Here is a 24,185-nt window from a genome sequence, read left to right as displayed (position 1 = left end):
CACACACACACACACACACACACACACACACACACACACACACATCTTTCTTATACAGTTTCTAATTCCACCACAAGAACTGCAAATTCTTTTGGCACAACCTCTCTCTAATGAGCTCCCTATCACACTGGGGTTCAGGACTCAATCATAGGAGGAAATCTGAAGGAAATACAAACATTCATTGCTTAACAAGTAGTTTTGTTAAAGCACTCACTGGGTCATAATTTACATATTAATGAAAGCCCTGTTGTGAGGAGATATGGGGGTTTTTTTTCAGTTATTTGATACTGCTCTTATGTTTTAAATTCAATGTACTTAAATTTTACAAAAATTAATTCTCTATTCTCTTCACCCCTAGATATCTTATTTTTACCCCATCTTATTCCTATTCATCACACACACACACACACACAACACACACACGCATATACATGAATATATATATATTCCATTAATAACTAGCTGTATACATAAAGCTATGAACTCAATACCACCAACTATGTAAAAAAAAGTTGGACATAGTAATTTACACCCAGTTTTTGTGCAAAACAATATTTTAGAAAATAGAGGTTTACAAGTCGCCAATATCAAGTGAGATAGTTAATTCATTTGTGCAATGTGCCCTCGGCTAATTCCCCATGCCTCATATTAGACTCAGATACCTGTGAGCCTTCCTGACAAAGTAGAAGCATGTCATCTATTTTTTGCAAAACAGCTGTCAAATACTTAAGTTTTAAAAATGTGCTGCTAAAAGTCTGCTTTTGCCCATAAACGTCATGTTTACATCTTTATTACTCTCTATTCTGGTACCTTCCTTTGAAAGCAGGTGGCTCACATTTCAAAATTAACAAAATACCAAAAATAGATCAAAATGCATGTTTTACAGGATCCTAAAAGATATACCAGAACACAGCCCAATTCAGAGAGCAGCCCAATCCCTGCTGCAGATCATCCTGCAGAGCTCATTCTCCATGGAGAGCTTTCCTTTTGCTGCTGCTCTCTGTGGAAACCACCAAGGTTAGTCTGGAATCTGCACTGGCTGTGTCATGCTGAACAAGAAGGAATGTATTTTTATAATAACTCTAAGCCCTATAGACCATAAACTCTTTGTGATCCAACCTACAGATTCCAAAATCTAGAGTCCAAGCACTTTCTAGCTCTTAGACCACTGAACATATTCTAAATTGAGAACTCTAATCTGAAAAGTAGTCTAATGATAATAATGACTGCAGCCTAGAATCATTATGAATTAAGCTCTTGGCACCGTGTCCTATAACAATGCAGACTTGAGTGCAGGAAACATAGCTGACTTAGTACAAGAGTTCATTTTCTCTCCTTGAAACCATTCCATGGTAGGGTTGCTTTATTTCATTTATTTCAAGGCTCAAAGTTACAAGGACAAAGAGAACAGAAGAGCAGAGAAAAACAAGTACCATTTGAAGACCCAAAGACAAATGACAACTGGCTGATGTTAACCGGCAGTGGCCACATAAAGGCGAGAAGCAATCTGGGATTGAGGCAATCAATAAGTCACCCTACTTGCACTGTGTATCTGCTCTCCTACCAAGGTGTGAGTGCAAATATGGCCAATGTGTGACGATCTAGAGAAATGTCACAGAATGGGTGGTCCTTCCATACTGTCAGCAGACAAGCTGGCGAAATCTCCGTATTTAACATTTAGTTCCCACCTTCCTAGCCTGTACACTCAACAGAAGTTGAAAACTCAGTAAACATCCCTCAGATGAGAGGTCAGAGGGTTTTCAGCCTAATTTCTACCTTGAAAAAATGGAGAGTGAACAGGAATATCAAAGCTTCTCAATAGAAATATAAACTGTACAAAGAGAAGAGATCTTCAAAATCACATTATTCACTTTGAAAACATGGTAACGGATGCTTGGTGGGTGTGGTGGCTGGTGTGTAATTCCAGCCTCAGGAGCCAGAGATGAGTGATCCCAGAGCACCTGTACATCCAGGGTTTGATTGAGAGAGCCTGCCTCAGTGAATCAGTTGGAAGAACCATAAAGGATGCTAAGAATGATTTACTAACAGCAACATGGGGCCTCTGTGTGTGTGTGTGTGTGTGTGTGTGTGTGTGTGTGTGTACATCATTTCCCATGTGTACTTGTTCACATTTATGATAGAGATTTCCCACTTTGCCAATGGTAACATGTAAGTATCTCTGTCACACTCTCTTTATATTTCCACATTCACTTTTTAACTCTCTCTTCTTATGTGGATGCCTCTTGTACTATTTTAGTATATTTGTCTCCCATATTAGTGTGTGAAGCTGCTCCAAAAAGGGGGCATTAATATCATTAAATCACAGCATACTGGCTGGCTTATTAGTAGGTGCCCAAGAAATGTTTGTGGAATGACTAAATTGGATGCTTATGTGAAATGCTGACATACTAATTCGATATGTCCCCAGCACACATAACCCCAAAGAACACTATTAACATTCTGAAGCCCCCTGCTAGAAAAGCTTTACCATAGAGGGGGCAAAAACATTATATTGTTTCAGTAATGTGGAAATGAAAGGATAGAATTGCCCTTTAGTAAATAATGCCAATTAACTGTAAAATGTACTTAATTAGAAGAAAAACACATTTTCAAAGAAATTATGAGATTCTGTTTCCAATTGTGAACTCAAGTAATATATGACTATGACTAAGGTTTTATTTAATATTTTAAGCTAATACTAGTTATATTTGAACTCAATTCATTTTGCTTCTATGATTTTGTGCTTTTTATTATAAAGCATGGGGGCGATACTTAGAAAATAAAGTAATAGATGTAAGAAATAGTATGAATTGAAATTAATGTTGAAACAAACTTAATTTTTCAGCAGATGCCCCCACTTATACATGAAATGTATTTTGAAATGTCGGTTGTTGTGGTAAATCTCCAATCCTGGGCAATGAAAACACAACTCAGTTAACATGAATACATGCTGTGCACCTAGATTGGGCAGATCTACCACTATACTACCATCTTTCCCATCTTTGAGACCCCTTAATTTGTGGTTTCTCCAGGCCATGTGTTTCTGTTCCACATTCCTTCCACCTCCTCCTCTGTCCTTTGTCGTCCTCTCTCCCTTTCTCTCCCTAAACCTTCAATTCCACCTTCCCCTTTTTCTTCGCCCAATCTGCAACTCTAACCTTTATTTATAATTAAAGTGGAAAGAAGGTTTACAGGAAATCACCTTAGGGCTGACTTATTCCTTGTTTGCAACCCCTCACAAGAGACCAGAATTAACATCAAATACAATTAGCTCCAGGGGTATCGGCAACAGCCAATGACATAGGCTTTTCAATCTTCTTTATTCATCAAGATCAGTGGTAGTGTGGACCCAACTCCTCCCAGCTTTATAGAATCAATGTCAGTAGGTGAGAGTCCCAGACATGCTTGTCTATCAAGTTACTTGAGTGTCCAGACAAGCCTAATAGTCATCATTTATAGATCACAGGACGTCTCACTAATGGGTCATCATCTTAGTTCACAAGCTAGAACTCTGCCTAATCGGTCCCTTTGGTGACTTTGTTCACATCTGATAGGTAGGGAAGGAAGTAATCGATCATCATCTGTCTTAGAAAAAGAGGGGTGAAGAAAACGACATAAAGATTAAATCTCCTCAGGGTGACAGTTGAACATGTTTTTATCCAGATCTGAGGTGGGTATTAAGCTGAAGACAATGACTAAAAGAGGATTTATCAGGCTTACTTCAAGTTTATCTTGCGTTTCTCCATTTGTAACTGCTAAGGAGCCATTTCCTAAGGGATTACCTCTATTAAAAACTACCCTCTTATCCCTCTTACCAGATATTCCTTCCAAAGCCCTACAAAAGCTAATTTTACTTCTTAGAGCTAGTTAATCAAATAGATGTGCAAGTTCATCTGCCTTTGCTAAAAGTTGACACTGAAATAAGTGCTTACAGCATGTGCCTTGAGCTATTAACCATGCCTTCTAGCCATTTTTCTTCTTTTCTCTCAACTTAAAGGCTAAAATTCTGTTAGGTTGTCATGTTACTTTCGTACATCATACAGCACTTAAAGAGTATCACTATCATGTTAATATAATGGACTATTCCTATAATTGGGTATGAGGACTATCAATTTGTACTCCTCCAGGGTGTTAGTTGTATCTTTTAAATGTAGATGAATAGTAAATAATGTACCACAAACACGCCGACCTAGTCCCAAAACCTGCAAAAAAGCTATAAAGTGGTACATTCCCTTAAAACATACATCAATCTGATCAGGTAAAAGTAATATAAAAAAAATAATAATTCTGTCAGTAAACACAACTGTGGTGGAGACTCTACAGCCACAGTTTAGAATATAAGGAGAAAGCCAGGCGTGGTGGCACACGCCTTTAATCCCAGCACTCGGGAGGCAGAGGCAGGCGGATTTCTGAGTTCCAGGCCAGCCTGGTCTACAGAGTGAGTTCCAGGACAGCCAAGGCTATACAGAGAAACCCTGTCTCGAAAAACCAAAACCAAAACCAAAACCAAAAACAAAACAAAACAAAAAAAAGAATATAAGGAGAAAAGTATCAAATCTGCTTCCCGCTCTTGGAGAGAGCCCGCAACTCTGTGACCATGAAAGAGAAGAACACTGTAGGGGATTCTGTCATCTGGGTACATCCTCATTTTGCCTATATTGACAAAACAAACACCCCAAATAACAACAATAATTATCTGTCATTTCATAGCCCTTTATAATAGGTTTATGTGCATGAAACTGAAAATTAATTGAATTCTTAATTATGATCATTACAATGTCCCAATAATACCCTAAGGCCTATCAATTAGGAAACAAAACAATGCTCATCAGAAAACCAAGAGGGTATTTGTTCAAAGCAGCTAGAAAATTTAGTATAAAATTTAAATGTCTGCAAGACAGAGTAGGAATAGTATTTTTATAGTAGGAGAATTATCCTCAGTTTTATGAGATATGAACTCACTACCACTTGTGCATTGGTGTTCAGCTTCATTTCTCCATTTAAAAACAGTTCAGGATTGCCCACGTAGGGGATGGCATTGCCCGTACTGAATTGGGTCTTCCCATATCAATTAACTTAATTATTATGACAATCCTTCATTGATATACCCACAGACCAAATCAGTGTAGACAGTCCCTCAATGAAATTCTCTTCCAAGAGCAGGAATATTGCTATCAGAAAAAAACAATAATGATTCCATTGAACTGGAAGTTAAGAATGGCGCTCTCACCACCCTGCCTCTGAATCAAGATGGAAAAAGAACATGACAATGTTGAATGGAAAAGGTGGACTACTACTCCACAAAGAATTGCAGAGATATAAAGGCATCTCTAACTGATGGGGGTGGAGAAGTAGGGGGCATCTCCAAGAAGATACAGAGACCTGGGATAAGGTTGTTGCCCAAGAATCAATGGGAGTGTCCTTAGCTATGATTCACAGCATTGGGGTTATGGAACCTAAAGATGCCACCTTCTGTAGCCACACAAAATCCCCAATGAAATGGTAGGAACACCAACACAGCCACAAAACTTTCCACCCAAAATGTATTCTCTCTACAAGTAAGGCAGGGACTGGGGATGGAGCAGAGACTGAGGGAAAAGCCAACCAATAACTGGCCCAACTTGAGACCCATCCCATGAGCAATTCCCAACACTATTAATGATACTCTGATATGCTTGCAGACAGGAGTCTAACATGACTGCCCTCTGAAAGGCTCCACTCAGCAGCTGACTCAGACAGATGCAGACACCCACAGCTGGACAGTGGATAAAGTTTGTGAAGAACAGGAGGAAGAATTAGAGCCCTATAATGGGATAGAAACTCCACAGGAAGACCAACAGAATTAACAAACCAGGAACCTTGGGACTCTCAGAGACTGAACCACCAACCAAAGAATGGACTGGTCCTAGGCCTCTCCACACATATGTAGCAGGTATGCAGCTTGGTCTTCATGTGGGTCCTGTATAACTGGAACAGGGGCTATTCCAAAAGCTGTTCCCTGTATGTGGAATATATTCTTCTAGCTGGGCTGCCTTGTCCTAGTGGGAGAGGATATGTCCAGCTGTGCTGAAACTTGATGTTCTAGGATGGGGGGATACCCAAAGGGCCCCTACCCACTAAAAGGAGAAGGAGAGAGGGATGGCAGAAGGATTGTGGAAGAGGGCAACCAAGAGAGGGGCAGTGAGAGAGATATAAAGTGAATAAATAATAATAATAAATAATAATAGTAATAATAACAACAATAATAAAGATGTCTCATTAGTATTCTCAGTGATTGCAGTCAGCCAGTAAAATTATAACAGTTCAGTTCAGGCAGGTTCATAAATGATTCAGACACTCTAGAAACAAAAGTAGGAGGTCATTGAACTAAAGAAAATGCCAAAATAACTAAGATGCTTGCTGAAGGCGAATGAAGTAAAAAATGGAAGCTTTGTGTTGGCATTTAGGTGTCGACTTATCTGGATTAAGGCATACTAAGAAAGCTAGAAATGTATTATTTGTGATCATGTCCATGAGAATGTTTCCCAGGAGGACTGTCTTATGAATTAGTAGACTGGGAGTGATAGATTCACCCACAGTGTGGGCAGATGTCATTCAATCATTTGGGTACCTAGATAGAATAAAAGAGAGAAATAATTTGTCTTCTCTCTCCTGAAACTGAGACCCATTATTCCTCCTGTCTTTAGATAACAGGTCTTAAATTCTCTGACCTCAGGACTCCAGACTTGCATTAAGAGTACCCTCAGTTCTCAGCCTTTCTGTCTCAATCTGAAAATGAAACTATCAACTTCCCTGATAGTTTTAGGATTCGTAGAACTAACTTGTGACAGGACTTCTCAGCTTTCACAATCATATGGACCAAATGCCCTAGTAAATTCCCTCACATCTATCCATCCACACAGATTCTCTTTTGACTTAAAATAGAGTTATATCCTGGTAAAAATCCATAAGTTAAAAGCATCATAATTCAAACACGTGCTTAGTACATTAATGTACTGACCAGCACAGCTTGAGAACATTACTCAACATAAGGTTGCTATTAACTTTCATAATCACGTGGTCCACTAAGAGCTACTGATGGCTGTCATGATCCAGCATCTCAGGAGAGCATCATACTGTACATTTTAGCCCAGAGAAATATTAAAATCCAAAATTTTAGTACAGCTTCTACTGACACCATTTATTACATTATTAGAGAGCCATGACCACATCCAAACAAAACTTTGCCAGCATCAATCTTCATCTTGTTCTTTCAATGCTAACCTCTCTACTTTTTCAAAAGTGAGCATCTCAAGAACAACATAAAAGAATAACATGAAAGATTATTACATTATCACCATCATGAACTTGAAAATCATTAATCAGACCTTAACAAGTTGGGTTTGTTTTGTTTATACCTTACTAGTGTTATGGTTTAAAAAGACTCTGATTAGTTCAAGATTATTCCTGTAGTGGTTTAAATGAGAAATGGACCCAGAGGCTTATGTGAGTGAACACTTGATTCCCAGATGTGCTATTTGAGGTTATGGAACCTTTAGATGGTGTAATCTTGCAGGAGGAAGTCTATTACTGGAGTCAGGCTTTCAAAGTGTATATTCTCCGGCCACATCATTTTTACTTTCTCTGCTTCCTATATGTGGATGAATGTGATAAGCCTGACCTTACTATCCATTGCCATTTCTTCCCTACCAGTGTGGACACATCCCCTAGAAGATGTAACCCCAAATAGACTCTTCTATAATCAGCCTTGCTCATGGTATCTCACCACAGCAACAGAAAAGTAACTGATAGAATTCTCAAAACAATATCAGGTCCAGAGCACCAGGGATTTTTACCCACTGTCTTTACTCCTGTTCTTTTAGGGCAATGTAGTATCGGGTATTCAGTAAACCATTGTGAGTGAATTTTGTACATAAAAAAAAAAATGCAATGTTTCATGCAGAGAGAATACACAACATATAATATGGGACAAAGTTAAGCTGTTTATAAATATATTATCAAATGTTAAAGGTTAAAAGAAATATAAAGAAAAAATTCCAAAAATAAATGAAATTCCTTGCAGGAAAAATTACGTCCATCTAAGAGAATCTGTGTAGCAAAAGCATGGTTACTTGAGTTGGTGTTTTCACAATGTAAAATAAAACAAAGCAAACTTTCTACTTTACATAATCACATGGATAAATCAAAGGACTCTAATGGTGAGAAAAAGGAACAATACATGGGGAAACACACTGTGTATGTTAAGTTCATAAACCAAGTCACCGATTCTTTTATATCACTCTTGAGATGCTCACCTCTGAAAAAGAGAAAGAGTTTGCCATTGGAAGAACAAGATGAAGAACTGATGATGGCAATGTTTTGTCTGGACCTGGTCCTGACTCTCTAATAATTCACTGTTCATGTAGCCTTGTGTTAATCAGCTTTTTTTTTTCTGCTATGGTAACAACCTTAATACCCCAGTGCTCAAACAAGGAGCTTGCTTCTATTACATGAGAGCTTTGGCCTGTTATGTTCTCCTGGGTCAATTTGTTCTCAGCTCAATCTGGCTTCATTCCAGGAATCGTCTCCTTTGGGACCCAAGCTAGTAAAGGAGTTACTATTGGGGACATACTTTTCTCATTAGCAGGGTTCCAGAAATTCAAAGGCAACTGAACAAACTGAACGGTAAGCTGCACAATAATTTTCTGGTCACAGGTAGTACTTAGCTTGTTCAAAATTTAGTTTGATTTTCTTGTACCAGACCTCCTCATTTCCACATAACAGGAGCTACACTCCAAAGTCTCCAATGCCAAGGACCAGCCTTGGCTAGTTCTGGGTTCCTGAGAGAAGGGTGTTTGGGAGCAGTGAAAACAAACTACTTGAAGTCAGATCACAGATCCATGCTGGCATCCTGGGTTCTGCTGAGATGGCTTTCCTAGACAGCTCTCTGTAGATAATTCTTGGCTCTATAGTCTGCTCAAGACACCTCTCTCTGATTGAGACAGCTCTGTCCGTTAGTAAATATTCTAAATGCTCTCTGGATAGCTCAGGGTTTTTCAAACCATGACCACAGTCAGAAAACTTGCTATAAAAATTCTAGGAACTTCCAACCAAGTCAGAAATCCTGTTAGAAAAATTCTAAAAGTAATTATTTGGTTTTCTGATCAAAATCAGAAGGCCAAGAAAAAAACTTTTTTGTTAAAGAGCTGTGCTTACTTTTCAAACACTCTTCTCTGGATAATTGCTAGAAAATATTCTAGAAGAGCTGTCTTAGCTCTTTATAGAAATCTTTCTGACCTTGGTCAGAAATCCTGTTAGAAGAAAAAAAAAAAATCTTGAAGAGCTGTGTTAACTCTAGAGATCTCCAGACAGCTCAGCTCTCTCTTACTGGTTCTTTTAGTATACATCAAGCAAGGAAAAAATTCAAGGTCAACATTTGTTCCCTCAAATTAAAAACAAAAAAGGGAGAGATGCTGAATCCAACAAGGCCTTGGTGGGGACAGAATGATGAGGCTCCTCCAAGTCCCTCTGAGGAATTCCCCCCCACCCCCCATTAAGGTTAATGATTCTATGATAATCAGAGACAGCATGAGTCTGGGATGTGAAGGTGTGGCTAATGTCTCAGCAAAATGATAAACACTAAGATCTTCAGGACAACCCTTAAGGCTGTGGGAAAGAACTCTAAAAACATGAGTTCAAATATATATATATAATTTCTCACCTATGCAAAAAATATAATGATGTAATACGAATTATATAAGGAGCTTCACAGATCTAACGGAACAGAGGCAGCTACACTGTGAGCCAGATTGTCACAAAGATACAGAGACAAGCAGATACAAATGCAGGCAGATTCCTCAGTTTGAGGTCAGCTTGGAAAATAGGGAATTTAGATTTAGGTGTGGTCAGAATAGTAATTCCAGGGTGGGGTCCCACCCAGCTAGTTTATCTCCTGTACTTAACAGAGGCAGGCAGATCTCTGAAGTCTTTAATGTATGCTGCATATACATCCACCTGCATGAAAAGGGCATCAGATCCCCCTATAGATGGCTGTGAGTCACCATGTGGTTGCTGGGAATTGAACTCAGGACCTCTGGAAGAGCAGCCAGTGTTCTTAAACGCTGAGCCATCTCTCCAGCCCTAGTTCTCTGAATTCTTTTGCAATGTTTAAAAAAAAAATGTGCTTGCTGTCGCCTAAGAATCAAGGGGCTGGGCGTCACAGAATGCTGATTCCTAGGATAATCAAGAGAGAATTAATAACTGAATTGATATGTAAATAAAAAGCTTTGGTCTACATGATATGAGCTAACAGAAAGTGATAGCAGTTCTTTAGAACGTTTTCTCTGGGAAGACTGAGCTGTCTGGAGATCCCTGGACAGCAAAAAGGACTCTTCTGACCCTGACCTTGGTCAGAAATCCTAGGGATTACTTAGAGAAGTGGCATAGCTCTTTTAGACTGCTTTCTAGCAGCTATCCAGAGAAAGCTGTGTGAAGATCAAACACAGCTCTTTAAAAAAAATTTTTCTGGCTTTCTGATTTTGATTGGAAAACCCGACTTACTTTTAGAATTTTTCTAATAGGATTTCTGACTTGGTAAGATGATTCAAGATCTAGATATAGATTAGATAGAGATAGATATCAGTGTTTCTGACTTTGGTCAGAAAACCCATGAGATATCCAGGGAACTTTTAGAATTTTTAATAGCAGAGAGAGCTGTCTTGAACAGAAATGTAGGTGTCTCAACCAGAGAGTTATTACAATAGCAAGAAAAAGCTGTCTACAGCAGAGAAGAACACACAGAACAAGCAAGCTGGAAAGCCATCTCAGAAGAATGTAGGCCACCAGCTTGTAATCCATGATTTGACATCCAGCTGTTTGTTTCACCACTCTCAGACACCCCTCCTCAGAAAGCCTCTCCAAGCAGAGGCTGGTCCTTGGCACTCCAACACACTTTCTACAGATACTTTGTTTTTGTCCCCTTCAATGAGAAGAAACCTTCAGTAACTTTACCCTAAACCATTTTCTCCAGATGAACATTTATTTTATGCGTACAATTGAGGTTCAAAATCAAATTTGAGCTTATCAAATAAATGTGAGTCTATCCTGAGCCAGGGGAAGGCTAACTAGAACTAGAATGTTCCTGAGATCAGAAAGCCTCTCTTGGGTAACCTTGAAGAAATAAGCTTACCATTCTGAGAAAGCCCATGGGAAGTATCACATGATGAGGAAGTCACAGCAGAAGACCCATGATGAAAGATGTCCCCATGAAAGAGGCACCTTAAATCTACAAGTTCAAAGACCTGAATTCTTCTAACAATTTCATGAGATCAGGAGACAATTATTGGCTGCAAAAACCAATTGATTGCAGCCTTCCAGAGTAGTAAAATTATTTTCTCAGCTCCTGACTTCAGTGAATTGTTGCTGCTGGTAGCGACAGTGCTGGCCGTTAAATTTGTAGAAACCTGCAAAACGGTGACAGTTTTGGTCCTTTTCAAATTACCTAAGTGGTGGTTCTCAATGTTTCGTTTGTATTACACCACTTAAGTCTAAGTCTTAAGCCTGGGTGTGCTGCTATTAATCTAGAGAAGACAGACTGTACAATCACCTGATCATCATTGTTAAAATTCCCTCCTCTTTTCTTTCAAATGCGGTGGATAGAACCCTGCCTTGTTTTTGGTAAGTAAGCACTCTCCCACTGTATCCCATCCCAACCATTACTCCCAGGCTCTTTAAAGATCCCCAGCAACAAGCTATGATACAGTGAGAGCATAAACATCTGATAGAAGCTAGTCCTTATTTTCTTTCACAGGAAAGATTTTCACAAGAGAGGGAGCTATCTCATTGAGTGATATTTATTAATCTTAATACTTGATTATCATTAAGCTGCCTCATTCTTATTATGCTTAAGGCTTTGAGCACATTGCTCATGTCATGTAGGCACAAGCACAGTGCTTTCCCCATATTGTAAAGCACATTTCTGTTTTTCTACTGTATACATTTTAGTGGTCTGGTTTGTAATAGAAATAGTAGGAATAGCCTAGCCAACATGTATACTTGAAATTGATAAAATGCTATATTCTATATTCTAAGAGGTCAATAAATATGAACTAAATTGATAATGTGGTGTTAGTTCAGAATATCCCTGTTGTACTACATAAATAAAAATACATTAACTGTTTTTTTTTTAAAGAACATGTCTACTCATAACAGCATCACTGGAAACTTATCAACTTGTTATTCATCTATTATTGAGATTAATAGCTGGCCTAACAGACCATGTAGCCAAAAGACAGTATATTCACCAAGGATATAACATACCTAGGTTTTTATGTTTGACATTCCTATCCAAACACTAAAATCGCCTTTTATTGTTATTTCTACAAAGGATATTTTTTTCTTGACAGAGTGCCTCTTTTGATGTTGGAAGCTTTGGAGTAACTTCAGAGTGTCAAGGACTTCATGACTTAATGAATAGTCATATCAAAGTCATGTTTATAACATGTTTCATGTTAATGCTGATTGACCCTTCTTCAGCACACAGCTTGAGATTTACAATGAATTCTTGAAATCATGGAAGAAATCTGTCCAATCTCTATAATAGGTTTTAAAATATATTTTTAGACTGTAGATCCTTATATCAGGGAGAAATAAGAAATATGCATTTGTGGAGGTAAAACACATCAGGAAATCCAAGATTAAAACTGTGCAGGAGAGAGCTGGCATTTAAGTGCCATGTTAATTTGTAACCAAGAAAACATATGAATATCCTCAATAAAATGCAAACCATGCCAACAGAGGTAAGGTTTCTCTCTTTTTCTTGTTTATTGGGATGTTCCCCGATTTTAGAATGACATTTAATACCTAATAGACACCCAAGATAGCTGGTTCAGCAACAGGATAAATGAAATTGCTATGCAGACTGAGTGCAAGTAGGCTAAAAAACAAACCTTCCATTTTCCATGCCTTTTATGTGAGCTGCCACCAGAAGGTGTGGCCCAGAATTTAGGGTGGATCTTTCAACCTCAAATGAGGTTTAGTATGGATCTTCTTGACGAACCAATATAGAAGTGTCCCTCACAGTGTGCTCAGATGGTTGGGTTTTAATTAGTTCCAGATGTAATCAAGTTGACAGCCAAGATTAGGCACCACACAACCCAAAGTGAAGATTGTGGACATATTAAAGTTCAAAGGTCAGGGAGAATAGTAGCCTGTGAAAGCTAAAGTTTTTAATTTCATCCTAAACCAAGAAACAAATATAGTATACTCAGCTAAAACTAGTTTTATGAAACAATACCTGACTTTTATAATTTCATAGTTTGAATATCTTTTAATCCAGTTCATCTTTACTAAATTGCTAGTCAAAATTCATTGTTTCAAGGTCCATTTGTTTGAAAAACATTAGGTTTCATCACTAGATGGATGTGAGGGTATCCCACAACAAAAAGAAACACAGAGAACATTCTGCCAGCACATCTGTAACTCTCCTCCTATCTCGAGGAGGTGAGTAATATAAGAGTTACTGCTGAACTTTAGTGCTGAGGAAGCTAAGATCTGGATCCCTTTTCCACTGCAAAGTACTCCATGTGCAGAAGAAGAAGGAGGAGGAGGAGGAGGAGGAGGAGAACTCCAATGCAGAAGGAAAGACACCTTAGAGAGAGGCAGCCGGGCAGGTTCACAGATGGAAATGGCCCTAGCCATGCATGAAGCTGAAGGCTATACGCCAGTTCCTCTGAAGGTAGAGCTGCTCTACAGAACTTTGGCACCTTTTATTTGCTCACTCATCACTCTGGGAAGATGGGATCTGGGAACTTCACAACCACCCCAGAGAGGCAGGAGTGAGGTCCATGGTCAGTCTAGTCAGATGACAGCTAATGGAGTGGAGTTTCTGCTTCATAGACTAGAGTCTTCTGCTAACTTTTGCCACACCTTTACAAAGTCGAGATAAAAGAGATTTCTTTTACTGGGCAGTTGTGATGATGACCTAAAATTAACGTATGATAATTAACTGGTACATAATAGAGAGTCAACAAATGCCTGTCCTGTGTTCCTGTACTGCAAAAGTTCTCAGCAGCAGCATGGTAAAAATACAACCTGCCAAAGCACAATTACAAACCAACTGGGCAAACTCCAAACTCCATATCTGGTATCAAAGCACTCTTTAGATCTCCAATTCCTTTCATCCTTGTTGACTATTGTTGGCAGATCTGGCATTCAGCAGGAACAAACTTCACTCTCTTGGGCTGGTTCCACTGCCTATTAGCAGTTTTTCTCGGCAAGAACCCCACATCTCTGACCTCTCTAACATCTTGTGGTATCCAAGGCAACTTCAACTTTACAATTTCTACAACTTCTAGTGTCTAAGAGCCATACATGGTCTTCTGGGCTCCTACAAAGGGCTTGGGTCACTCCTTCAGTTCTGCCCTCTGTAGCACTTTAGGCTCTAGTTGACTCCACTCCACTGCTGCTGCTGTTTTTGGTAGTCATCCCATGGTACTGGCATCTGCAACACCCTGGGTCTTCTGATATAACTAAGCTTCACCAAAACCTATCATAGGCTTTCTTCATGGTGCCAAGCCTCAACTTTTTTGCATGACCCCTTCTGTCCTAGGCTATCAACTGCAACTGAGGCTGCACATCCACCAGTGGCCTTCTCTGGCCTCTCCCAGTGCCAAGCCTCAGCTGCTCTCCACGATGCTTTCATAACTTCAAAATCAGTATCATCTGGGTGATTCTTACACATTACCAAGTCCAGATGCACCACAAGGTACAACTTTGTCAATCTCTGGAACACAGCTTCATTGTGCTCTCAGAAAACACTTCCCAGAAGATGTTATCTCAGTAATGCTGGTCTCTTTTTAATCACAACTAATTTCTTAGCTCCAGCTAACCAGTCTCAATTATCCCAGTAGTCCCTTCGATTCTTGACTCTAAAGTCAGAGCCACATGGCCAAAACTGCCAAGTTCTGCTTCTTGTGGGGCTGGAACATGGTCCCCTTGTTTTATTATATTATCACTAGCTTTCTGTTTTCCAACTCCTTCACTGCCTAAGCTTGGCTGTCTTGGAACTTGCTCTATAGACTAACTACTTGCCTATCTCTTAAACACTGGGATTAAAGGTATGGTTCACAGAGCCTAGATTTAATTTTTTCTACACTTAGAACTTGCTCGTCTAGGCTGGACTTGAACTCAGAAGAGATCTGTTTGTCTTTGCTTCCCGGGATTAAAGACTTGTACTACCATGCCTGGACCTAAATTCAGCTGGGTAGGATCTTGCCCCAAGGTCACTACTCCCTTAATTCAATTTAATATCATTGAAAACAGGATTCAGCTCCATTTCACTTCCTGATGTCCCCTTAATACTAGAACCATATATTTTATATTTTTCTTTCTCAGATTGCTACACTTATTTAAAAGTCTCTTCACAAGACCTAACCAGAAAACAAAATCTATGATGGGCATCTCTGAGACTTCCTTTGTCAATGCAATTAACCTGAGATTCTTTACCTTAGCCTCAGGCAGACTCTTTAGACAGGGCAAAAAGTGGCCATACTCATCACCAAAATACAACAAAAACAGTTTGCAGGCCACATATTGAAATTCTCCACTGAAACCTCTGGGGCCAGGTCTGCACAATTCAAATCACTCTCAGTCTCCCATAATCCTACTAGGATAGCCCATTTAGCCCCATTTAAAGCATTCTGCTGGTTTCCAAATCCTAAGTCCCAAAATCCACTTTCTTCCAAACAAAAGCATGGTCAGGTCTATCACAGCAATACCCCAGTCCGTGGTACCAACTTCTGTATTAGTTTGGGTTTTACTGCTGTGAACTGACACCATGTAACCAAGAAAGGCCAATCACATTGAAACCACTGATGTAAAGTGATAATGAGAGAATTCTTTTCCAGAATTCGACTATTCCTGAGTATGGGACCCAGAAAAGATGTATTGGTATAAATGGGCAGTATATCTTGATACCACTGAGGAGTTAGAATTTCTGACATGATATGAGATAGGAAGGGATGGGGTGGAAAAGAATGGGAAGGGAAAGGATGGGAAGGGATGGGTAAAGGATAGGATGGCATGGTAAGGGAAGGGAGGGTATAGGAGGGGAAAGAATAGGATGGGAAGGGAAGTCATCTGAGTTTACCTGATTCTCCCAGCCAGAGAAAGAGAAACCCCTCAAGCTAATGATGTGATTTTATATGGGTTTTCGTAAAACCCATATTAGCAATTATATGGAGAACGGGTTAGTTGGGGGTGTGGCTAGCTGCAGTAAGATTCCATCAGAGACTGCCAGGCTAGAAAGACACCTTCATCTTCTGTAGAATTGGACTTTGGTAGTAAGAAATGTCAAAAAGCCGATGAACTGACAAACTTTTATTTAAAGATTTTTTTTTACAAGAAACTAAAAAGAAGTAAATTAAAAATTGGGTTAATAATAAACACATTCTGGGGCAGGGAGATGACTCGGGAGGAAAAACACTTACAGCCAAGCCTGACAACTGGAGTTGGATCCCAAGTACCACATTATAAGGAAAGCCCCAACCTCCTTAGCTGTCCTTTAACCTCTACAAGCATCCTATAACACACAAGCAAAATAACAAATATTAATTAACTCTTCAAAAGTGAAACACTGAACACACCCAAAAGGGAAACTTGGCGGTTTGAGATCAGAGTGGGAGAAGTATAGGCTAAGGGAAAGCTCGTTGTGTGTTATCAAATTCTCACATTTATAACTAATCTCATGTGCTATTCTAGGCATTACTTCATTAACATAAGATAAGAAACCAAGGTAAAAAGGAAGAATACCTATTTTATGGATTTTTCAGTTATAGGTTGCTGAGCCCTGACTATTGAAAATAATGATATAAGATTTAATTAAATCAAAATTAGCCATAATCATCTGGTTTCACATTATGACTCCCCAGCAGCTTTAAAAACTAGATGCCTGAGTTCCCCTGAGTGGCTCTCATTTAGCTGGGTTGAGGTGGACCCTAGCATGAGTATTTCAATAAAGCTCCATGGAGGGTTCTAATGAGCCAGGACTGGGAGCCTTGAGATTACAAGTACAGCAGAGGATTTCATATTAATAAACCAATTTCATTACTGACACTAATAGAGAGAAAAGGGGAAGAAATTCTGTTGCCTAGAATTTAAATGTAGTTAAACAAGTATTTTTAACACACACAAAAAGCCCATTTTCTTTTGTGTGATTAGTTTTTAAGCTTGAAAAATGTTATTCTTAATAAGAAAATAGTTCAACATCTTTTCATTTATTAATTTTATTTTAATTTTTGTTCTATGTTTGGACATCACATACATACTTGCTACTCCTGGAGGCCAAAGGAAGGCAACATGTCCCCTGGGACTGCGGTTAAAGCCAACTGAGAGCCTTCATGTGGGTATTTCTAATCTAACCTGGGTCTTCTGGAAGAGCAGCTAGTGCTGTCCATTGCCCCTGTACCAGACACCAGTACACATTCTTTAAATTATTGTTTTTATGTTATGGCCAATGAAGAGATTAATTTATTGTTAATAAAGCTTCTTTTTGACTAACAGAAAAAATAAAATAACTGAGCCTGTGGGTATCAATTCTGCCTTTACAAGGAGATATAGCAGGTTTTTTTTTTTTTTTTAAGTGAATTGCATTGGAAAAGTAGTCAAAAGAAATGAGTTCCACCATTTCTCCAAGCAAATGCTTTTACATAGACACACAGATTTATGTGTATGTATGTGTGTATATATAAGCTGGTCACCAAAGACACTGGAAATGGGTTTGAGAATATCATACCCCTGATGTTAATTGTTCTTTAGTTTGAACTACAGAAATTTCAGAACAGGACTCAAGACCAAGTAAACTATTCTCCAGAGACACCAGTGATGGCTGATACATTTCATGGCCACAGCAGTTCTTCAGTATTTTCCCTGGATCATAAAGTACCTCAGGGATTACTTTGGACTCAGAATCAAGATCTTGTATTATTTGGTTTTCACTTTGCCCCATACATATTCTTTGTATCCTATCTCTGGTTAGAACAGAGAGTTTGATGAGTTACAACTATCAGGGAAGGGACAAGAACTGTGCCACCATAATTCAGTAGTGGGGGGCAGGGGGAGGTCCTGTGAGGGGAGCATAGACATGTAGCTGTAAGTGGTGTGCCTACGTCAAGAATGTGTAAAAATAAAGGAGGAGTGTAGTGACTATTCCTGGTTATCAACTAGACTATATCTAGAGTGAACTACAGTCCAGAATTGGAAGGCTCACTCACCTGTGATCTTGAGGCTGAAAGACACAGGTTTCTGACCTGGATCTTTGTGTGGAGATTTTGTTTGGTTGGTTGGTTTTTTTTTTTTTTTTTTTTTTTTGAGGCAGGGTTTCTCTGTGTAGCCTTGGCTGTATTAGAACTCACTTTGTAGATCAGGCTGGCCTCAAACTCAGAAATTCGCCTGCCTCTGCCTCCCAAGTGCTGGGTTTAAAGGCGTGTGCCACCACACCCGGCCTTGGCAGGAAGATCTTGAGGCTTACTGGCCAAGAAAAGCTTAGCCTCAGGCAAGGTAGTACAAGCTTTTAATCCCAGGAAACTGAGACAAGAGTTCAAGGTCAGCCTAGGATGAGTAAATCCCAGATCCGGAAGTGGTGATACACACCCTTATTCTGAGACACACCTGGTAGAGGCCTATATAAGGGCACTGGAAGAAGGAAACCTCACTCTTTTTCTGCCAGGACGCCGTGTGGGACTGAGCATCTGCTAGATTCTTGGACTTCCATTCACAGCTGCTGCTGACCATTGTTGGGGAGTTGGACTACAGACTATAAATCATCAACAAAGTCTCTTACTATATAGAGGCTACCCATACGTTCTGTGATTCTAGAGAACCCTGACTAATACAAGGGGTAAAAGGAAAGGGCAAGAACTGAAAGGATCTCGGGAAAATAGTGTAGTTTTAGAGAACAACTTGTCATGGCTTTAGAGGAACAGAACGAAGTGCCAAGATTGACTCTGGTTGAGCCTCTGCCCTCAGGAAGCGGGATGCAGGAAGCGGACTACAAATCCCAGCAGGCCCCCGGGACTCTGAGCCTGCGCACTGCACCGCGCAACGAATGCTGGGGGTCGGCTGCCGGGGCCAAGATGTCGCTGAGCAAGAAAAGGAAGCTTGAGTCGGGGGGCGGCGGAGGCGCCGGCGTCGGCGCCGGAGGTGAGGGAGCCGAGGAGGAAAATGGCGGGGAGCAGGAGGCGGCCCCGCCACGACCCCGGAGGACCAAGCGCGAGCGGGACCAGCTGTACTACGAATGCTACTCCGACGTCTCGGTCCACGAGGAGATGATCGCCGACCGGGTCCGCACCAACGCCTACCGCTTAGGCATCCTGAAGAACTGGGCCGCGTTGCGAGGCAAGACGGTGCTGGACGTGGGCGCGGGCACCGGCATTCTCAGCATCTTCTGTGCCCAGGCCGGGGCCCGGCGCGTGTACGCGGTGGAGGCCAGCGCCATCTGGCAACAGGCCCGGGAGGTGGTGCGGCTCAACGGGTTGGAGGACCGCGTGCACGTCCTGCCTGGCCCGGTGGAGACGGTGGAGCTGCCGGAGCGAGTGGACGCCATCGTCAGCGAGTGGATGGGCTACGGACTTCTGCACGAGTCCATGCTGAGCTCCGTGCTCCACGCGCGGACCAAATGGCTGAAGGAGGGAGGTCTCCTCCTGCCAGCTTCCGCGGAGCTCTTCGTGGCTCCGATTAGCGACCAGATGCTCGAGTGGCGTCTGGGTTTCTGGAGCCAGGTGAAGCAGCATTATGGCGTGGATATGAGCTGCATGGAGAGCTTCGCCACGCGCTGCCTCATGGGCCATTCGGAGATCGTGGTGCAGGATCTGTCCGGAGAGGACGTGATTGCCCGGCCGCAGCGCTTTGCCCAGCTCGAGCTGGCCCGAGCCGGCCTGGAGCAGGAGCTGGAGGCTGNTGTGGGCGGANGCTTCCGCTGCAGCTGCTATGGTTCCGCGCCTCTACACGGTTTCGCCGTCTGGTTTCAAGTGACCTTTCCCGGAGGGGACTCGGAGAAACCTCTGGTGCTGTCCACCTCGCCTTTTCACCCNGCCACCCACTGGAAGCAGACGCTCCTCTACTTGAACGAGCCGGTGCCGGTGGAACAAGATACGGACATTTCCGGAGAGATCACCCTGCTGCCCTCCCCGGACAACCCCCGGCGTCTGCGCATACTTCTGCGCTACAAAGTGGGAGACCATGAGGAAAAGACCAAAGACTTTGCCATGGAGGACTGAGCNTTGCCTTTTCTCCCCCTCCACCTTCTTCGGAAGGTCCGAAGAGAAAGGGAGATCGCCTATGCAATTAGGGGACATAGCTGTCTCTTTTACCTCACCGCTCCAGTCTTCATTTGAGAACATTCTTCTGGCAGTGTTTATTTTAAAAGTGAGCATCCCTGACCAAGGACTGNTGCAGTGTGCTTACTAACGGGCTTTTAAACCTGGAAAGCATGTAGTATGAAGAAACTCTTGTATTTCTGTTTGTTTTGTTTAACTGCCCGGGTTTGGGGGGGGGGGGCAATAAATGTGATCCTTTTATAATTGGTCCACGAGCTAATCTGACACCTCCCCATCCCTATCAGTATGAAACTGGGAGAAAGGCAACATGGTCTGATTACATTTCAGAAACTTGTAGAATGATTTTTAAAGCTGTTTTTTTTTTTTTTAAGCTGAATTCTCTCAAGTCTTGGGTGCCTGTAGGATATGATATCTTCCTTATATTCTAACATTCATACTGTTAGTAAGGAAGTGGANCACAGAAGTATTTTAAATAACCCTGCTCACGTTACGGAATGCTAAATTTGATGAACCTTAGTAAAATGGCTTAATTTTACAGCTTGCCTAGGCAATTCTGAGAGTGACAGCAGAAAAAGTCTGAAAGTGAATGGGGTGTTAATAATTTTATTTTGACTTTCAAGACTGAGTCAAGAAAACCTATGTTTTATAATATAAATATTTTTGTGACTCTTGTAAAGCTGTCTGATAAGGGAAGGTTGCTGAACCTAGCCCAAGGGCGAATCCTTTACCTCTTGTGCTTGCTTTATTTGAGCACAGGTCTAATTCTGTATGAAAGGAACACGAGCACTCTAATCTAGTTAAAGTTCCTGTCTTCCGTTCTCCTTAGTTCAGACAACTGTGAACAGTGTGCATTTGGGGAACTCCCTTACAATGAAGTGTGAGTCAGATTGTCACATTTACTTCACATATTTATCTTCCCTCCTTTCTGTGGCAAATAAAATGGAATTCTCACTTTTTATAGCTGAGGTCTTTAGACGTCTTGTGTGCTGTCCATGAGTTTACTATAATGCTGTTACCTTTCTCTTGGTGTCAGAGCTCCTGCAGAACTCAGCTTTAGAACAGCTCAAATGATGATTAACATGGTTTTGAGCTCTAGCTGTGTAAGACTTAACGGGTGTGGAAAACTGCTGTTCTTAAGTACTCTTGAATTTCACTTTTTGTAACCTTGGTTCTGTTTTTGGCTTTTTAAAAATATTGTATATTAAATTGCTAAAGTATTAAAACTTAATTTGCTGGGGCTCTATTTTGAGGGAAAAATACAAATATAAAACCACCAGTTTCACATAACAAGCATATTTTGATACCAGAATACTTAACATCTTTTATAAATGCTTGGTTAGAGGTTTAAAAAGTTCCTTTGGGGTCTTCTATGTTTTTAATCAAATTTTCGCCTATAGTGATTGCTGGTGATTTTGATTAGCCTTTCTATAGCAATTCCTGTAGTATTTAAGTGCCTGGAATCCTTTTCTGCATAATTCTGTAAATAGAAGTACTATATCCACCCAACCCCTCAAAAAAAAGTAAAATCTAGTTAAAACTTGGGAGGGTGTGAGTGGAGACTAGATTTTCTTGACTGAGCAAAATGTTTCAAAATTCTAGTTGCATTTTCTCATAAATGAATTAGAAATTCTGGGAGCTGAAGCAGAAGCTAAAGTCAGGAAGCAAACCAGCCCACCCCCCATGCAAACCAGAGAAAACAATAGTACCACTCCATAAAGAACTGGAGATACAAGTAATTAAAGTAACCTAGAAGTAAGCTTCCAGTACTATGATGCTGAATTTGTGCAAAAGGCAAACCTAGAGCGATCTGATGCATACAAAATGTGCTCCAGAACAAATACTCATTGGTCTTTTTTTGTTCTCCACAGGCACTGGCAGTATCAACATGGCTATACATGAAGAGCAATGTATGCCACAGGGTACCAGATGATCCAAAGGAGCCCCACAGCCTTTGGGAGGAAGACATATGGGATGGATGAAAGCCTGAGGTGTGTGGACACCCAGGCACTATCTGATGTAACATGAAGCCCTTAGGGCTGCAGGAGGGAATTATCAGACCCTAGAGAGAGCATCATGATAAAGTTCCACCTACCTCCCTCATACCATACATTTATTTAGCCCTCTGAAAATTCCCAATCTTGTCATTAATTTTATTAAACCAATGAGCATAGTTGCTAGAAATGCATTCTAATAGGCATAGGTATTTGGAATTACAAGCTAATGTGAACCCTGCTCATAAATAGATGTCTACCACTAAAAGGCCATATGGTAGGTTTGTTAGGACCTGGATGGTTTTAGTGTCAGAGAAGATGAATAATCTGTTTTAAACACTAAGTAGAAAGGTTTCTAGAGATGCTGATAGACTTGACTAAAGTTCCATACATAATTCTTGCTTGTGAAATGGGATCATACAGTGTGCAAAGGGGACTTGGAGCCCAATATGGAGCTGAGGATGACTTTGGACTCCTGAAGCTCCTGCCTCCACCTTCCAAATGCTGGAGTTAACAGCACTGTACCACTGTGCCCAGCATAGATCCAGTTTTTGCCAGAACCTTAGGCACAACTCTGACTTTCTAAATGTAAACAAAAATTCACTCTTGTTATACTAATCCTGCATTCTTCAGTTAAAAACTAGAAACTACATGCCACCTTAAAGGTAACAAGGGTTTTATTATTTGGTAATGAAGGGACAGTGTTACATACTAGAAAGTCTAGAGCTGCCCAGAAGAACCATCTGCAGTGTATAACTTCTTGAGTTTGACGTAGTAGGCACTCATTTGGACAGCCCCATTGTTCATTTCCTTAACACTAATCGGATGTGACACTTTCTGGGGTCCCCAGAAAGCTGAATCCATGACAGTGGCAAAGACAAGTGAACTGGTCATTTGGTCATTTGGGCAGAGAGATGTGGATGTAAAAGATCAAATGGAGTTCAAGGTGACTGAAAGGCACCTGCTGCAAACAGCTGCCTGACATCCTGTTTCCTGCCAGCCCTGCTGTTATCCCTACAGTTTACCTAGTGCTGAGGAAAGATGGCTCCTAAGGAGCCTTTTACTAACAGGCCCCACTCCACCTGCTCATCTCTGTAGATGGATCTCCATTAGTTTCATTATCAGCAGCTACAGAATATCTAAGCACTATAATGAATGAGCACATCTGCCCCTCAAAGAACTAGGATACAGTGGGAACAATAAAACATCAGTGATTTTCATGCATCCATAAGCCTGGAAATCCTTCCCAGCGCTTAGCTCCACTGAGCAAGGATGGAAAGGCAGCTGTCATCCTTTAAGCCTCTCTGAGGATCAAAAGTCGTGTTCCTATCATCAGGAAGATTGTGAACACCTGAGAAACTTTACCACCTGATGGTGCAAAATTAGACAAAAGATGGTCTGTTTCATAATAGACCAAGTATATTAAATAGGTGATCCTCAGCTACTAAAATAAAAACTAAGCCAAATTTATATTCAGGTGTGTGTGTGTGTCTGTGTGTGTGTGCGCGCGCATGCTCGCACACGCAGGTGTCTTCCTCAGCTTCCTATGTGATTTCCATGCTTCAGTTTGTTTATGATTTATCCTCTTACTTGTAATAAATATTACATGTATTTTTCAAATTTGTAACCTGGTCTATTCTTTTGGGCATTAGAGTAGTTTTGGAGAGCTGGAGTGTGACTCGATGGTTGAATACATAGCCATCCCGGGCAAGTCCCTGAATTTGATAACTAGCACTGCAGAAAACAACAGGCTTTCTGGAAGGAGGAGAAGTGAAGATGAAAAGGTTCCATTCTGATGAAGGACCAGAAGATTCTAAGCATGACACCTTTGTTTCCAATAAAATATGGTTGTCTGAGGTTTGCCATCGGGATGAGTAGCTTG

General features: G+C 40.8%; 1 protein-coding gene across 2 annotated transcripts; it reads left to right on the top strand.

The window, feature by feature from the left end:
* Nucleotides 1-19,012: 19,012 nt before the first annotated feature.
* On the top strand, nucleotides 19,013-23,928 carry Prmt6 (protein arginine methyltransferase 6). 2 transcript variants are annotated; one of them, XR_002377523.2, is made up of 2 exons: nucleotides 19,013-20,400; nucleotides 22,181-23,928. XR_002377523.2 is itself a non-coding variant. In XM_021157943.2 (1 exon), exon 1 carries the CDS (start codon nucleotides 19,110-19,112, stop codon nucleotides 20,250-20,252), a length of 1,143 nt encoding a protein of 380 aa, XP_021013602.1. In that variant the 5' UTR covers nucleotides 19,013-19,109; the 3' UTR covers nucleotides 20,253-21,272. The 2 variants fall into 2 exon arrangements, 1 of the variants encoding a protein (XP_021013602.1); XM_021157943.2 differs by lacking the exon at nucleotides 22,181-23,928 and having other exon boundaries at nucleotides 19,013-21,272.
* Nucleotides 23,929-24,185: the final 257 nt, after the last annotated feature.

Source organism: Mus caroli, chromosome 3, assembly GCF_900094665.2.
Source record: "Mus caroli chromosome 3, CAROLI_EIJ_v1.1, whole genome shotgun sequence".
NCBI classification, from domain to species: domain Eukaryota; kingdom Metazoa; phylum Chordata; class Mammalia; order Rodentia; family Muridae; genus Mus; species Mus caroli.
Note: the sequence above shows the minus strand (reverse complement) of the source record. Positions and strands in the feature narration are given on the sequence as shown.